This window comes from Brachyistius frenatus, unplaced genomic scaffold, assembly GCF_029030835.1.
Source record: "Brachyistius frenatus isolate BFR_SWC_R1_liver_20210118 unplaced genomic scaffold, ASM2903083v1 Contig_278, whole genome shotgun sequence".
Classification (NCBI taxonomy): domain Eukaryota; kingdom Metazoa; phylum Chordata; class Actinopteri; family Embiotocidae; genus Brachyistius; species Brachyistius frenatus.
Window position 1 is genome coordinate 371951 of NW_027210877.1, and position 17343 is coordinate 389293.

The 17343-nt window shown below is 40.9% G+C and overlaps 2 protein-coding genes across 6 annotated transcripts in view; both read right to left on the minus strand.

Moving 5' to 3' along the window:
• nckap5l (NCK-associated protein 5-like) overlaps nt 1-6036 on the minus strand; it is a 35915-nt gene extending 29879 nt beyond the window's left edge. For 2 of the 3 annotated variants that reach the window (XM_069721915.1, XM_069721913.1), the window contains exon 1: nt 5881-6036. The gene's annotated coding sequence lies outside the window, so the exon portion shown is untranslated. The remainder of the gene's footprint in view (nt 1-5880) is intronic. The other variant, XM_069721917.1, reaches the window with a different exon arrangement.
• Nucleotides 6037-6335: 299 nt separating this feature from the next.
• Nucleotides 6336-16766, minus strand: kansl2 (KAT8 regulatory NSL complex subunit 2). 3 transcript variants are annotated; one of them, XR_011312014.1, is made up of 11 exons: nt 16690-16766; nt 15256-15513; nt 14940-15112; nt 14718-14832; nt 12895-13058; nt 12638-12801; nt 11206-11302; nt 10247-10506; nt 8128-8301; nt 7267-7877; nt 6336-7196 (listed from the first exon to the last, which is right to left on the minus strand). XR_011312014.1 is itself a non-coding variant. In XM_069721920.1 (10 exons), the coding sequence occupies exons 2-10, from the start codon at nt 15504-15506 to the stop codon at nt 7119-7121; spliced, it is 1476 nt and encodes a 491-aa protein (XP_069578021.1). In that variant the 5' UTR covers nt 15507-15513; nt 16690-16766; the 3' UTR covers nt 6336-7118. The 3 variants fall into 3 exon arrangements, 2 of the variants coding, with proteins under 2 accessions (XP_069578021.1, XP_069578022.1); XM_069721920.1 differs by lacking the exon at nt 7267-7877; XM_069721921.1 differs by having other exon boundaries at nt 6336-7877.
• Nucleotides 16767-17343: the final 577 nt, after the last annotated feature.

The following is a 17343-nucleotide window of genomic DNA, read 5'->3' on the forward strand; positions in this document are numbered from 1 at the left end:
ATTTTGCTATGCTAATGCTTTTTGGTGTATAACCATGGTAACTACAATACCTGTGTGCATCAGACAGTGGGATGATAAAAAGGGGGCTGCACCGACAGCTGATAAGAGGAGGGGAGGGCGGGGAGGTCCCATATCTTCAAAGGAGGGCAGATAGGAGGAGCGCAGGAGGGTCAGACCTGTCTGACACTTCAAACCCACTGAATTATCATCCTGTTGCTTTTTCCTTCCTTGTAAAAAGCTGCGAACTATGACCTAATAAAGTGATGTTTCAGACAGACTGACCTTGAACGTCTGAGAGGTCTTTGGCTTCATAAAAAGCCACATGTTGAGCGGCGAGACAGAAATAGTTCAGAGGAGCTGAAAGAACAAACAGGGAAACTATCAGTGAATATTCAGATCGATTGGCCAAATTTCAAGCAAAGAAAAAAAAGCCAAATGTGGTTTTCTGTAGTCGCATATCTGTTTTATATCATTGCAGATTAAATAGCTTTAAATTTAGACGTCTTTTTTCACCTTGAAATACTTGGAGGAACATTTTCTTACCACTTTCTGACATTTTATTGACAAAACATGGGGGAAAAAAATTGCAAATGAAGACAAAAATTGGATCTGTACACCACTTTGTGCTATTTCAGGGCTGCAACTAACAATTATTTTGATTATCCATTAATCTGTTGACAATTGTTTTGATTTAAATGTGAAATATTTATATCTTATGATGTCATAGGATGTCAAAATGGCCTCCGCAGTTTACCTTAGTGCAACAGGACGATTATAAATGTTCAAAATATTCAGTTAGCAATAAAAAAAATTTAAAAAAGCAGCAAATCGTCACATCTGAAAATCTGAGTGCAGATTGTGTTCTGCAGTTTTGCTTTAGAAATGCTGAAAACTATGAATAAACAATAATCAATTTAGGTCGGGTTATATTTCAGCTCTAAATTGTCCAATTAAAAGTTCAATTCTCCAAAAAAAAACAGGAAATGTCACAAATAAGAAGCTTGACCTCAGACATTTTGTACTTTTAACTGAAAACATGATTAATCACCTATCAAAGTAGTTGTTGGTTAATTTTCTACTAATTTCAGCATTTTATTGGTCGTATTACAGTTTGCAGTAAAACTCAACTTCCTGAATCATTTTGTGATTCTTGCTTTGATCAGTTAAAACTGTCCACGATATAACTTTCTGTCCATCGACGCGCACATGACCGCTATTAAAATAATTTAATAACCAAACCCAGTTAACGGCACCGACAGCCAAATTAAACACTTACTCCATGCCACGTTTCCCGCCTCGGTAATAAAGTCTGAATGCCGTATGTGGTGTCGGCTGCAACGAGATGTGGGACACGAAGGCGTGCACGACATCTGCAAACAGTTAGAGGTGAACAGAGCGAGCGAGCACTTATACGCCCATTACACTCCAAAAAGTCACCGGCTCGGATTTTCATGATGTAATGCAGCTCGGGATATGCTATTGGGGGAGTGTGGGAGGGGTGTGTGTGTGGGGAGGAGGGGAGGGGGGGAAAGGTGGTCGCAAAACTTCAATCGCAGCTTGAACACGAGCACATAGGCCGTAAATGTGATGAGAGTGGAACCACATTTCTCAGGATGAAATGTTCATGCATGTTCTTCACCACATTTTCGTTCCAATTGTGACTCATCCGGCCGCTTTTATTCTGAAATCCTTCCAAGCTTCAGTTACACGAACCCACGAAAACAAGAAAAATCCCAATAATTTCACCCAATTAGTAAAAGTAGACCACACATGTTCAATCCCCTGCTGCTGGAAACTAAAGTCCTCCTCATCTTTTAGCTGGAGAAGCTTATTTTCACATTTATCTGCTGGACAGTTTGTCTGAGCTCATCTGAAATCTGAATTTACTTTTCAATGAAGTGGGAGGCAGTTATACTTCTTAAATGAAAAGTATTTGTGTATTTATAGACTTACAAGGTTTTCCTGACAATTTTAGGACTCAGCTCTAGCCGTCACAATCATGAAATTTTAGTTGATTGTTGTACAAATAATTACGATAAATTTATTTAGTCTTTTTCTGCCCGTTTCGTCCGGCTCTCCTTCAGTTCTCTTAAAACGGAAAGGTCAGAAGTCATGGAAGTTTATATGTGATTTAAGTCATGGTTTACATATGATGTATGGTGATTGAAGTCATGGTTTATATATGATATATGGTGATTGAAGTCATGGTGATATATATCATATATGGTGATTGAAGTCATGGTTTATATATAATATATGTGATTGAAGTCATGGTTTACATATGATATATGATTGAAGTCATGGTTTATATATGATATATGATTGAAGTCATGGTTTATATATGATATATGATTGAAGTCATGGTGATATATATGATATATGATTGAAGTCATGGTTTATATATGATATATGATTGAAGTCATGGTGATATATATGATATATGATTGAAGTCATGGTGATATATATGATATATGGTGATTGAAGTCATGGTGATATATATGATATATGGTAATTGAAGTCATGGTTTATATATGATATATGGTGATTGAAGTCATGGTGATATATATGATATATGGTGATTGAAGTCATGGTTTATATATGATATATGATTGAAGTCATGGTTTATATATGATATATGATTGAAGTCATGGTGATATATATGATATATGGTGATTGAAGTCATGGTGATATATATCATATATGGTGATTGAAGTCATGGTTTATATATGATATATGATTGAAGTCATGGTTTATATATGGATTGAAGTCATGGTGATATATATCATATATGATATCATGGTTTATATATAATATATGTGATTGAAGTCATGGTTTACATTATATATGATATATATCATGGTGATATATATGATATATGGTGATTGAAGTCATGGTGTTATATATGATATATGGTGATTGAAGTCATGGTTTATATATGATATATGATTGAAGTCATGGTTTATATATGATATATGATTGAAGTCATGGTTTATATATGATATATGATTGAAGTCATGGTTTATATATGATATATGATTGATGTCATGGTTTATATGTGATATATGGTGATTGTCTGCAACCGCCAGAAACAACAAACAGCAACATGACATCAGCAGATGATCTGGAAGAGGACGCAGCGCACGTCATCTCTTCTCCCAGAAAAATTTGGTCAAAAAAAAGCAGCCTGCAAACACTAAAACATTCATCGAGCGTTTCATAGCGGATCTTCAGAGAAACTTAAATATTTTACAGCCTGAACTCTGAACATCTCTGCCAGCCTGTCATTCAGAAGGAATCCTTCCATTTTCCTTCTGACCTGAAAGCCTGGTCTTTGTTCGGAAAACGATGAGACAATAAAAAACAGTATGAGCTTATATCTGGCCTCAAACCAACACCTCATTAAGGAGGGCTGTTTTTCTCCAACAAGAAGGACTCCAACATGCTTTTAAAATCTGGTTTAATCTCCAAATCGACCTACAACCTATTAAGATTGCTGGCAAATGTTTCGCTGCCAATAAAATTCCTCACAAGGTGAAAACAAACAATAATCAATCCTCTCCTTGTGACCGCGATGCCATTCAGAAAATATGGAGGGTATCACATTGACTGAAAAGCAGCATTGTTTAAAAGCATGGTCCACTAACACATATTCAGCGTCGGCACTGTGTTGTACTGGCCGACACGACCGTCGACGGAACCGACTGCTTTGACTGGAAAAGTCAACTTTAGAGTCCAAAAACAGAAATACTTAGATAATCAGTCATCTTTAAGGGTTAAGGGGCATTCTGTTTCAAAAGTTTCAAAAGGCACCAAACCTTTATAGTATGTGTAGAAATAGCAGTGTGGACGATTTGGCACAGACAGCTAAGTATTGTGTTACAGAGGTCTTTACAGAAGTTAGCATACTAACCACAGGTCTGTCTTGTAATACCACAGCGGAAACCTGACTGCACCACAGGCCTGTCAATCAAACTAGACACGCCCCCAAACATACCGCTTTTTGAAGCCTAATATCTAATGAATGAGGGATTATTTTCAGATGGACCACAAATAAGAAGGAGTGACTCTAGCGAATGACACCATAATAACTTGTAGAAAATATATATTGACTTTGTATTTGATGAGAGAAGTTGAATGGGAGTCTATGGAGCCAACCTCTGGTGGCCCTCAGAGGTATTACACTTTATGGCAGTTGCGCAATGGCTACACTTTTTCCACCCAGAAGCTACATCCAGTTTTATATACAGTTGACTCACTACCACCCCTACAAAGAAACTGTTTTGTTATTTATGGCTTGACAAATACACAGATTCAATACATTTGCAATAAGCTGATATTGACTCTACTGAAAAGTCTGTCATGTTTCTAAACAAATTTGACTACAATTTTACCTAAATTTCCAGGAAATCTGCCAAAGAAAATCCCACTTAATGTAGTTTTCCATGAAGTGCTGTCCTGAGAATATCATCATACCTAATTAAACAAACATCAAACGCTGGAAAACACAAAGAAAATATGTAATTTCTTGTTTGTTTCATGTTTTGATTAAAGGAAGGTTGGCCATCTCTGCAGGGCTTCACACAGCTTATAACGTTTTCGTCTCATCAGTTTAAGTCCGATCGCATTTTCTTTTAATTGATGCAACAGTTAGCTTTTGCAATATTTTTGTTATTTCTAGAATTTCAAAGGCATTTTTTATGTGCAACTTGAATTACACATTAAATCTCATTGTACACAAGGAGAACACTTCGCCTCACCAGAAATAATTTTAAGTCAATTAATTGATTAATTTATTGTCAGAAAATTACTGTTTTGATAAACAGTTCATCATTATAGTCTCATTCTCTGGTTAAAGCCTATCAACTTTCTGTTTTTCTCTTTAAACAGCATCTTTGCAGCATTGAATGGAGCAAACAAACCAAGGAAAACAATAAATAATCTGTGGATTAATCAACAAAGAAAATACTCTGCTTTTCCTGACAGTGTCTGATATTCCTCAAAAGATGTTCTCTTTATTATGACATTTCCACTTCTTCCTGAGTGAAAAATCCATAATCTAAATATACTTATTTTAAAACCTTTATCTGCATCCTACTTTCAAGCTGAAACAGTAATGTGTCCAAACCAGCCGTGTTCATAAATTCAGATTTCAGGTGATAGACAAACATCCAACATGATTCTGCACAGTTAAGGTCAAACAAGTGAAGCGACAAGCAAAGCATATTTGTTTGAGCGGAAGATGACTTTAAATCACCTCAAACAAACCTACATCACTGATGTATTCCTTTTAAGCTCCTTAAAAACTGAGCCAAACTTGGTGTTGTCCAGAGCAGGCTGGTTGCTGGTGCACTGCATCCCTGCTGCAGACTCTCCTGCATCCAGCAGCTCTGAGGCTCATGTTGGTGTCGTTGCAGCCTGCTGGAGCATCACGTCTCCGGTCAGACACACCGAGCTAATGAAGCTCTTCTCAAACGGACCCTTTTCCCTCTGAAACAGGACTCTGATGACACTTCCTATTTTTTTCTCCATGTTCCTCTTTCCAAGCTGTATTTCAGAGATGTGGACTGGAAGGGCTGAGGTCCATTTTTTTCCCCTTTCTTTCTTGGGGACAGCCAGGCCCTCCAAACCCACAAAAACCAGAAATCCCTGCACCGACTCGGGTCCCTCTGCTACGCCCTAACGTCCCCAACAAACAGCGGAAAACGTCAGCAGCTTTTTACGGTTGAATGGCACGCCAACATTTTTACCGTGTCGGTACCGTACAGCACCCCCTCCCCCCTCCCCCGGTTGATGTTAAAACAATGAAAAGCACGCGAGCGGCTCCGTGTCGAGACGAAACACACGAAACACGGCATTTTTTGGAGGGTTTTAAACACTCACCTCATGTGGTTGGGGTCGTTTGCTGCCGCATCATGACCGCTTCATACAAAAAATAAACCGTTTTTTGTTCTGGTTTAAACGTGTCGCTCGCGCTGGTCGGAAGCGGCGGGTGCGCTCCTCTCCCTGCAGCGGCCGCTCGCCTCCTCCTCCTCCTCCTCTCCGCCCCGCCGTTCAACTGTTTGGGGTTGGAGGAAAAGTGATGTCATTGCATGAAATTTCATTACCCGCCCCAATTTTTTTTAAGGCTGTCCCACGCTGCCAAACATAACTTCATGTACTTCAACAAGCAGGAGCCTTAAAATACCATCTGAAACAGTCAAATAAGATTGGTCCGGATTTTTATGAAGAAAGAAAAGTCAAGAAATGTATCAGAAAATAGTTTATTTATGCTTGAAAGATGAGTGTCCTAACCAAACAAACAAACAACTGCCTTTCTTTCCTGTTCCCAGCAAACAAACAAATGAATTTTGAAATAAATACACCCACATGACAAACAGAAGTACAATCAGTGACTGGGTGGCCGAATATTCGACTACAGAGGCCTGAAAAAGGTTGTTTTTCTGAAGGTGACCTCCATTTCTAAGGTCAGTTTTTGGGGAAATGAACCATGTGTGACACTTTATAAGACAGCCGGTTAGTTACTGGGCGATTTTACTGGTGTTTAAATGGAAGAAAACATGACCGAGGAGCAAAAAACAGAGGAAATAAATATTAGTTGAGTATTTATGTAGGAAAATAGAAGAAATGATCTTGTTGTTGATAAAAAGAAAAGTCATTTCTAGTTAGAAGTGTTTAATCCAACTACATCTGTTATATTATTATCATTTTATAGAAGTCTTCCAGAGGCGCAACACTCAACTAAGATGCGTTTGTTTTCTACTCCCCTGCTGAACCAACATGCCCGCGAGGAGTTTTACCTAAATATAGACCCATTTTTCAACTCGTCTTCATTTCAAACGCAGCGAAGAAGACGACATGAATAAAAGCTTTCAGTTTTCCGTCACATCACTGTAGGTGTTTTTTTAAACACTCAAAATGCAGATTGTTTAACATTTTTCATAAACTTCATTCATGCAGATATTCCTCTGAAACGCCCGGAGTCATGTTTTCTTCCGCCGCTTCCACATTCAAAGCATCAACAGGAACCGGTCGGTACCCAATTCATACGACAAAAACACAGCGGCAGCCGCAGGGCTGCGTTATAAAGTGTCACAGAGACGTGTTTGTTCGAAGCTCGTTCATCTGGAGGCGGCGGCGGCGTCCGGGTACGAGCCGCCGGTGACGTCTTCTCCTCCTCCGACCACCTCCGACACCACCTGAGAGAAGGAAGTTTGTTTGAAAGGTGGAATTTGCAGATAAAGCTATGTTTTTCCCGTATGGACTGACCTCAGTTCATGTTCTTTACTCTGAGATCTGAGGCGCTTGCAGACTGAATGTAGTAGCTGAGGGAATACGGGGAAATCTTTGGTGGTCGGCAGACGTCCGAGATCTCACCGACCACGTTACAGAGATTTGAAGACATCATTACAGGCCACTCAAATATCAAATTCTGACTTTCACAGACTAAAAAGTATAATTTCCAGCAGTTTGTGAGCTTTATTTACGAGTTAACAAGTACCAGAATTTTTTTTTTTTTTTTTTTTTTTAAGTGCTTCAACAACAAACGGAACAAAAATCTTCTGAAATGTGAGCAAACAGACTGAATGTGCTGCAGCTTCTCCTCCTCTGGGCGGCAGCATCCTGCTCACTGTAAATCTTTCCTCCCGTTACTTGTGATGAAGAGAAACCTTCCTGAGGCATCTAGAAATCTCTCAGGTGCTCCTACGGCCACTGAAACAGCTTTGGATTCCTTCACAAAGTGCAGTGCTGGAGGCCATGACGTGGCCGTCACTCTGCCGGTACGAAGTTAATGAGACTTCAGTGGTCCGAGTTGGACGTCTTTACAGGTTTGTTGGTATCAAAGTCCCTCGTTGTGTTTCCAAGTTGTAGCTGAGTTACTGACACAAAGAGGAAACATGAAACTAAGAGATGATCTCTTATGAAGAAGATAAATTACTATAACACGTCCAACTGTGGCTTTTTTTGTTTTGTTTTGAGAAATTTGAAGAAAAAGAAAGTTAACCTTAAGTTGCATCTTTCCCCCCCCAATGCAGTATTGTATATTTATTACACCCGTCTCATCCAATATTGATCTCATCAGTGTATCAGAACGAACAGAAAGATTTAAGACCCTGCCTGACAGTTCACCTGGTCATCAATGATGGCATCTACGTCTCTCTCCGTGTCCAAGTCTTCGCCGGTCAGGATGTCCATCGGGGCCTCGGCGATGGCTCTGATGGTCTGGTCCTCCAGGGCCAGCGCCGTGTCGAACTGTAGTGGGGACGGAGGACCCTGCATGCCGTCCCCCTCCACGTCCAGGTCCTGCAACCACAGAGAGCCATGAGACGTGTAATGCATAGTGTACAAGATTTTCCCTACAATTATAAAACTAAGGTGCACTAACTAAGCCACTATGGCAGGGGTGTCAAACATACGGCCCGCGGGCCGAATCCGGCCCCCCAAGGGGTCCAGATCGGCCCGCCGGATGACTTTGCTAAGTGTGAAAATTACAGAAAGACATAAATTGCATTTCTATGAGAATGTGGAGGTTTACGAGTACAAACGTTTTGTATTTATTTTTTTTAAAATCGATCCAGTAATTGCTTCAAAAACAACGTAAATGCGACGTCTGCTCCAGAGGCAGCGGCGCTCGCTGCTAGGGAATCTGCAGAGGAGAGCCCAGGCAGATAAACAGTGGGCTGATGTCTGAGTTTTTGGTCTTTATGTTTCTAGTTTATTGTAGAAAGACCTTAAAATAGGGTTTATCATCCAAAAACCTTCACCAATGATTTAAACAGGGAAATATTGTCGTTATTATGCTATGATTTTACTGGTCTGGCCCACTTGAGATCAAAGTGGGCAGTATGTGGCCCCTTAACTAAAATGAGTTTGAAACCCCTGCTCTATAGGTTCTCTAAGTTTGATTTTACCAATTCCAATTTGAAAAAGAACAGATAATGTATTTTTAAGTAAATAATGACAATGGTCCAGCATTAAGTGAAAATACATCATTCTTGGCACCTAAGCCCTCCAGAAACCCGAGAAAACCCTGCTACATGTTCATATATTTATACATCACATACTCATGGCTTCTTCTATTGATTCCATTGATAGTTTAAGGTTTTTTTTTTTGTTTGGTTCAAATCAAACAACATTCGAGGTATGGTCCGGTTTGTGTTTTAAAAATGAACCAAGAGCTGTAAACATCAAGTTCTACAGTCTTCCCACATCAGTGCTGCCCTCGCGTGTTACCATGACTACTACGGGACACTACATATATGTAATTGAACCACCTGACAAAAAGCAGTTTAGTTTCACTTAATTTAAATCACATCTACTTATTAAACAGTCCTGTTCTTGTTGTTCTACTTTGTTTTGTCCTCAAACGAACCGACCACAGTTCCAAGACTTTGGTCAAAGTTTTGGGGGGTTGTGGGTAATTATGCTGTGCGTCCATGGCTGCCCGTGTAAGTGAAGTGTTGGAGGTGTACTGTACAGTTCAACTTCACTTATTAGCCGTTATGGTTTGTAAACTTCTTCACTGCGACATTAAAAACTGATCTGTACAGAATATGTTCACGTCAGATTTATTAGACCTGTTTAAACACAACTAAAGAATCTCCGTTTACCTGGTGACACATTTAATTTCCTACAAATGCTTCCTAAAAATATTTCTTTTCAATATTGAAGCTACCGCTCAACTGTCCTCTATTTGGTTTTTCATTTTGGTGCTGAGCAAGCTGAACAGATACTAATAGATGACGTTAAAAAAAACAAAAAACAAACAAAACAAAAAACGCTGCAGACCACGGATTGGAGAGAAATAATTGTAAACAATCGCTGCTTTTTGGATGTCATTGCAAACAAACTAAGCTCCTATAATATTTTTTTTATTCACTCAACTGCCCAATTAATGGCAACCTGCAAAACCACGCCACAACTGAGGAGGTTGAGACGTTCCTGTTTGGCTGCCAACAAAAGGATCCAGTGACACATTAAAAGATGATCTCTTGCTGTGTCACCATAGTAACGCTGCCACATTGAGGTTGTTCTATCTACAGTGACAAAAAAAACAAAACCCAGGAAAGTAGTTGGTACCAAAAGAGAGCAGATTAGAACCGGTACCGGCAGCAGACAAGAGGTTTTAGAACGACAGCTTTCACTGAGTTTGTTCCAGTTCAAATGGCAGCAGCCTGAAGTGGCCGTGATTGTGCACGTAAGCGTGTAACACGACGTGACGTTGGCACGGGAACATATTTCTACGTACGTCGCTGAACTCCAGGGGGAGGCTCTCTGTGGGCTGAAGCTCGGCAGCGCTCAGGTACATGTCTTTGCTGGCGGCGGCGGCGGCGAACTGCTCTGGCCGAGGGGCCTCCTGCTCAGGCTGGTACATGAGGGGGGGCAGGGTGAGGTGCAGCGGGCAGCGCGGGTCGTCGGACTGACCCATGTGCACGGTGCGGTCGCACGGGACGTCTTTCAGCCCAGGGCACATTTTGAAGAGCACCTGGTTGCTGTCTTGGTAGATGTCTGAGTGTCGGGGCGGTCAAGGAGTCACATGATGCATCCACAAACACAAGACGAAAACACAGGAAGACAAATGCTAGCATGTGGACATTGAAATTACAAGTTGCCTAATTAGTATTATTTCAAATACTGTTGATTATTCCTATAAAAATAATCTAGTTGTAATTATTTCTCAACATAAAACTACTTATTGTTATGATTGGTTGTAAACAGTGTGTTGGTGATTTTATCCGAACACTTCATGGTTTGTCTACAACTCAACACTGATGTCGGAGATCATTTAATCCCAATCACCACTAAACACAAAACTCTCTGTACTTTCATTCTTCTTAAACAGGGAACTATGATGTAAATCCTGTCCAATGTAAAATATGAAAAGTATGAGGCCGCTCTGAATGATTTGGGGTTAAGGAAGTAGGCTGAGGAGAGATTTTGTTCCTTCCAACTGAACCGATTAGCTCCTTTGTAACTCTGGGGAAAAAAATCAACAGACCACAGGAAGGAGTTTCTGTAGGCTCCCTTGGAAACTAGCAGCTACTGCAAGCTGCTGCTTTTGATCAGAGCCGAGGTGAAAGAGAGCTTAAATTAAAAAGAAATGTGCACATTTAATATTTTCTTTCAGTCGACACAGCCTGGGTTTCTTGTGTGGAAACAGATCGTACTATTTTGGACAAACCCAAACTGAAAAACCATGGAGGATACGGGAGACGCAGTGTCGGGCCATCGGCAGGGAGGGATTGGTACATCGGTTCCCCTCCACAAAGGAGATGCATTTTTCAGTCACTGTTCTCGTGTGAGGCTACAACAGAAGAAAGTGAGCGTTAGATGAGATCACTTTCAAACAGCTTGAGTAAAAGTGAAGTGCCGGCCTGATGAGGTTTAAAACCTCGGTTCTGATTTGCTGCACGGAGAGATGTTGAACACTACACACTAAAACCAAAAGTATGTTTTAATCCAACTCAACATACTTGACATACTTTACATCCTGCAACAACAACAACAACAACAAAAAAGAGATGAAGTCGAAACCTGGTAAATGACTGAATCATTTATTAAACGCTTGCAGGCATTCATTTTGAAACTGCGCCTTTCAATTTGAAGCCGTTGGGGTCCAGACAAATTGGGACTATTCTCTTTTTGAAATCCAAAAGTCTCTTCACTCAAGCAAAACTTTATAAATTTTATGTAATACTGAACATTCTTGTTGTTGTGGCTCTGTTCTCCAACAAATTTGATTTTATAAAATGAATTGACTCATCATTCCACTATATGGAAAGTCAAGATCATAAAATGACAAACTTTTTTTTTTTTTTTAAATGTCACAATCTCAATAGTGAGTTCCCATTTGGAGTTTGAGCCAGTTGGACATTTTCTATGGGTCTTCCTCTGCTGTCTTTTCCTACAATTCCTGTCCGTCTAAACGGTCTCAATAAAATAAAAAATAACCCCAAATCATATCATATCGTCAGCATCAGTTTCCAAAAATCACAGTTTAAAGGGATCTTAAAATAGGACTGGGGGGGAGAAAAAAAACAGAGAAAACAGTCCTTGGTTTTTGACCTCCTTTCAGTGACCACTGTACAAAGTGACATATGTGGATCTTCCAGAGTAACCCGGACTTTGTTTCTGAGACTAAACACCGTGCTGGAGTCTAAAACCACAAACACAATTCCTCTCAATCACAGACACACTGGAGTTAGAACAGAAGTTCAGACATGGAGGCTGTCAAACTGGGACAGATAAACTTGAAACTAGTCACAGAACAGACAGCAGTTTTGGTGCACTGACCCTTTAACATCAGATACAACAACAAGTAGTTCTGACCCAGCAATCTGATTGGTCAACTGAACATTTGGAATGAGCTCAAATCATCATGACATCACACCCTGCTCATCTAAAAATATCACTCTACCTTCTCAATGGGAATATATCATTAGAATTGAGTTTCATATAATATAGTTTATATTTGTTATAGGTCTATTAAATGTGACCCATTTGGTGAAATTGGGTGCTAAAATCTTAAAAACTCAAGAGTCTATGGATATCTTTGTTCATCAGATATCTTTGTTCCAATCAGACTGAGCTAGCTGAGCAGTTTAGTTTGACTTCTATGACTTTGCATGTATATTTCCACCTGCGGGACTCCTTCCGTCACGGCCTGCCTCCTCTCCCTCAGCTGCCGGTGCAGCAGGGCCTCCACTCCGTACCGCCGGCGGTACCGACGCAGAGCTTTGAGCTTCTTCAGGTTCTCCCTCTCCTTCGTGGACAGACCTTCAGGCCCCGTCAGCAGGCTGCTTCCTGCCATCATCGTAAACAAATACAGATAAATCAGCAGCGGGCTGCGAGAGAAAGGAGCGCTGGAAACAGAGTGAGAATCAGTCGCGTGTTTACCGAGAGATTCGTGCTCCACTTTGCGGTTGTGCAGGTATCGCCGCTTCTTCTCCTTCAGCAGGTGCTGCAGCCGTTTGAACTGGTCGATGTAGAGCGACTGCAGCCGGATGAGTTTTTCTCGAGTGATGAGCGCCACCTCTTCCGCCGTGTACACTCCAGCATGTCTGCCAATACACAAGAAAGAAAAAAAACTTACTCTACAAACAAGGTACGACGAGTCTGTTTCCCAAAATCTTAGTATTTTATCACAAACAATACGATATGTACCATTTGTTCTCTCTCATAGTATGGGGTTGGAAATTAGAAAACAAGAAATTAAAATACTTTAGAGTTTAATACTAAGAGCAAATCATACAATGTGTACCTTTGGAGAGAAATACAATCTCAAACTCACTGGTGATTAAATTGCACATCATTTTATACTTTTTTTTTCGGCTTCCAAAATCTTTCTGCCGTCGTAATTGATTTACTTAATTAAACTTCAATAGAGGCCCCTTCTGTTCCGTGTATTGTGAGAAAATCCTGTAGATTAACAGCACAATGAAATACCATGATAATGTCAATACTCGACATAACGTACCGTTATTAGGCAAGTAACTTAAGTGACTGAAAAATATGAAAAGTATGAGGCCGCTCTGAATGATTTGGGGTTAAAGAAGTAGGAAGTAGGCTGAGGAGAGATTTTGTTCCTTCCAACTGAACCGATTAGCTCCTTTGTAACTCCGGGAAAAAAATCAACAGACCACAGGAAGGAGTTTCTGTAGGCTCCCTTGGAAACTAGCAGCTACTGCAAGCTGCTGCTTTTGATCAGAGCCGAGGTGAAAGAGAGCGTAAATTAAACATAATGTTTTAACAACATGGGTGTTACTATTTTTTTCAGTCTAACAGAGCCTGGGTTTCTTGTGTGAAAACTACAGACTGGATATAAAAAAGTCCATAGCTTCAGGTCTGTAAAATGGTTCCGATCCGGAAGTGTCTTCAGCTGCAATACCAGCAAGTGCCACTAGAGGTCGGCTCCAAAAAGCCTCCGGCTCCATAGACTCCCATTCAACTTCTCTCATCAAATACAAAGTGAATAAAATGTGTCCATCAGTTATCTCGGTGTTGTTAGCTAAAGTCACTCCTTCTTATTAGTTTTAATTATCTCTCAATTATAACTATAAAATAAACTCCCAAAAAGTTGTGTTTTGTGGGGGCGTGTCTGTTTAATTGACAGGCCTGTGGTGCAGTCAGGTTACAGCTATCGGTGGGCGGGACGTAGTATCGTCAGGTTTCCAATCAGATCAGTCAGATCCACCGCTGGCTCCTCCCCCAGCTCGTCCAAATATGGTCACTTCTGCTCCGAACTAGCAAGATGACTCAATCGAAATTCCGAATGTTATTTTTTTTTTTTTTATAAAATAATTGAAGGCAAATTGTTGCCTTTATGCTGACATAAAACTATAACAATTACATGGTTGCAACAATGTGTTCTTGAAATTAGTATTTTGTTTTATTGTTATCACTTTGCGGTTTATCGCACAAATACCCTGAAATATGGTGATATTGTTTTAGGACCATATCTACCCGAAGAACAAAAAGACCACTAAGCATTCTAGTTGTTGTAGGCTTAGATTTCGCGACAATAAAGCCTGTCGTCTCTGTTTTCTATAGTCGCACCGCTCCACTACACAGCTAGCTTAGTTTATTGACAACTTGGGTGCGAGCAGTCAAATTCATCTTTAATGCAGATAAATGAAGATCTGAACCTTCAACCAGACATTTATCAATAAATACTATAAGATGGCATTGTGAGTTTATATTAAAAAGCTAATTGAGCTTACTTCAGAGGGTCCTCGTGATCACTGTCAACGCTGTCAGCCTCACTGTCCGGGTCTCCTCTCCACGTCTGGTCCAGTACCAGCGGTCCCGGCTCCTCCTCACTCAGACTGTCCTCGTCTACCAAGAGCGTTGAAACGTTTTAACATCAGAAGAAACTTCACGCCCACATTCACCCGTCAACACACAAACACAGAAATCTCATCAGCAGAGTCGGTGCTGTTTACCGAGAACGCGGTTGGCTTCAGAGCGCCCTCCTTCCAGGCCGTGTGTCTCTGCACGGTTGAACCCACTGAGCTGAGACAACAGAACCTCCGGAGACGGACCAGATGAAGCCTTTCTCATCTGAGCCCGGAGAGCCATGGCGTTCCTGCGAGCATGTTCTGCACAGAACGTTACTCTACAGAACAGACGAAGGGAAAAAAAGATGACAAAGCTGCTTAGACCTGTTATGGATGTGTAATAGTTCTGGGAGCGTCCACCGAGCCCGGCAGCAAACGGAGCTGTTGTTTAAAGCAGACGGGACCTCCACCTTCCACCCACCCGTCTTTCCTCTCGGCCTTCGGGGCAGCGTTGGGGCAGCGCTTGCCGTTCTTGGCGGAGACGTAGCTGCACTGCTTGTACGGCGCATTCTTGTCCTCCAGAATGTGTTTGATGCAGAAGTCCAGGCCTTCCAGTCGGGGCTGCGAGCACGGCCGCTGGCTGAAGGAGCAGGCCTGGAGCTCCTGGGGTCGGGCCGTCTGGGTCACCCGGCTCCGGCTCGAGGGCAAAACGTGGATTCGTATCCTGTTCATTTCAAACCTGAAAGACATTTGAGCCAAAAAACCTATTAAGCCATTAATTAATTAAAGACAAAAATATCACTGGTTACAGCTTCTCAAATTCTACTATTGGCCAGACAAAACAGAATTTTTTTTTAAGAAACAGGAAAACATAATGGACTTTTTCTAGAATTTTATAAACAAAATGTTTTTTTTAGAGACACTGAATATGGTGGCTAGAGCCATACAAAGAAGTAGAAATGAAGTGAATAGTTGTGAAGTCAATGGACAGGAAATTTAAAAAAAAAATTGTCAAAAAACAGATGTCAAAACCTCCCTCATTCAAGCTTCTCAAATATTTTAAAATCCATTCATATTTTCAGGCATTTTGGTATTTAATACAAAAGTATAAATGTCACTACATAGATGTGAACAGGACTATACCGAGCTCACAATACTCCTCTGAAATCTATGAACATCACAAAGAAATGTCAGCTTCACATGTTTACCTTGCAGATACACGTGGCTTAATTAACCACGGAATCATAAATTAGGTCCAAAGGTCAGAGGTGTTAAACTGATGGTGTACTCAGGGTTTAACAGAACAAGCATCTACATGTAAAAACACCGTGTTTACAGCAGTTTAAAGAAACGTTGATGTTATTCATCCCAGTAAATAACGTGGCTCGTTAAATGTCCACACTACGAGCTCATAGACGTTATGCACATAAACAACGAACACATTTCTCCATAAATAAATCCTTTTTCCCTAAAGGAGCACGTTTGGTAGTGTTTAGACAGCAAAAGAAACAGCGGGACATTTGTCCGCCTTCGCGGACTCTAACCCGGGACATTTGTCCGCCTTCGCGGACTCTAACCCGGGACATTTGTCCGCCTTCGCGGACTCTAACCCGGGACATTTGTCCGCCTTCGTGGACTCTAACCCGGGACATTTGTCCGCCTTCGTGGACTCTAACCCGGGTTCGGGTTCGCGCCGGAAAGCCCGCCTCTCTGCTGCGTCACTCTTTCCGTTACGGAATCGCCATCTTTGTTTAGCCGTTGCTAACAGTAGCTCACCGCTAATTCTTACAATTTGCAGCTAAAACACGAGCTCTGCCGGTCGATAGGCACAGGCAGCCGTGGTTCTCCATGCCGTAGAAATGCTTTGATGTTGGAACATGAACATTGCCTCATTTTATTGTTCGTAACCGCTTACCTCCCTCTCAGACGTCCGGCTAAGCTCGACCTCCCGAAGCACACTGCGTCGACTTTCCTGCATTCCGTTAAGTGCCACAGCTTCTGCGGACACAAACCAACCCCGCCTACTCTGAGTTGATTGGTCAAAACGCCAGCCTTTCAAGCGCGTTCATTGGCCAATCCAGCTGCCATTCAAAGTGGCACCAAACCCAACATTTCCGTCGACACCCAAAACAAAAACTGCTGCAGTAGTTTTATAAGAACATTTAACGCATCGAGTTTTCTTAAAATATTTATTGACTTTGAGAATAAAGCAACCACATTATATCAAAAGGAACAGTGTTGACATAGAACTTTTGAACTGAAAAAAAAGAAACCCCGAAACGTTTCATTTCCAGACCTGAGTGTCACTTAAAACACCAAGACATGAAAAAACATGAAACTTATTGTAGCTATGTGATTGTTGCATTGTTAGGTTGCATGAGTGTCTTCCGTTTTTTTTCTGACATATGGATTTTTATTACGAAATGTGTCCTTTGTTTATCACTTTCTCACAGCGTAATGTTAATACTTAAAATTGGATGATTTGCCCGGATCAAATGGCAATGATATATTGGATATCTACTCTAATATTTTAACCATTATACATGTAACACTTTGTCAATTGCATTGT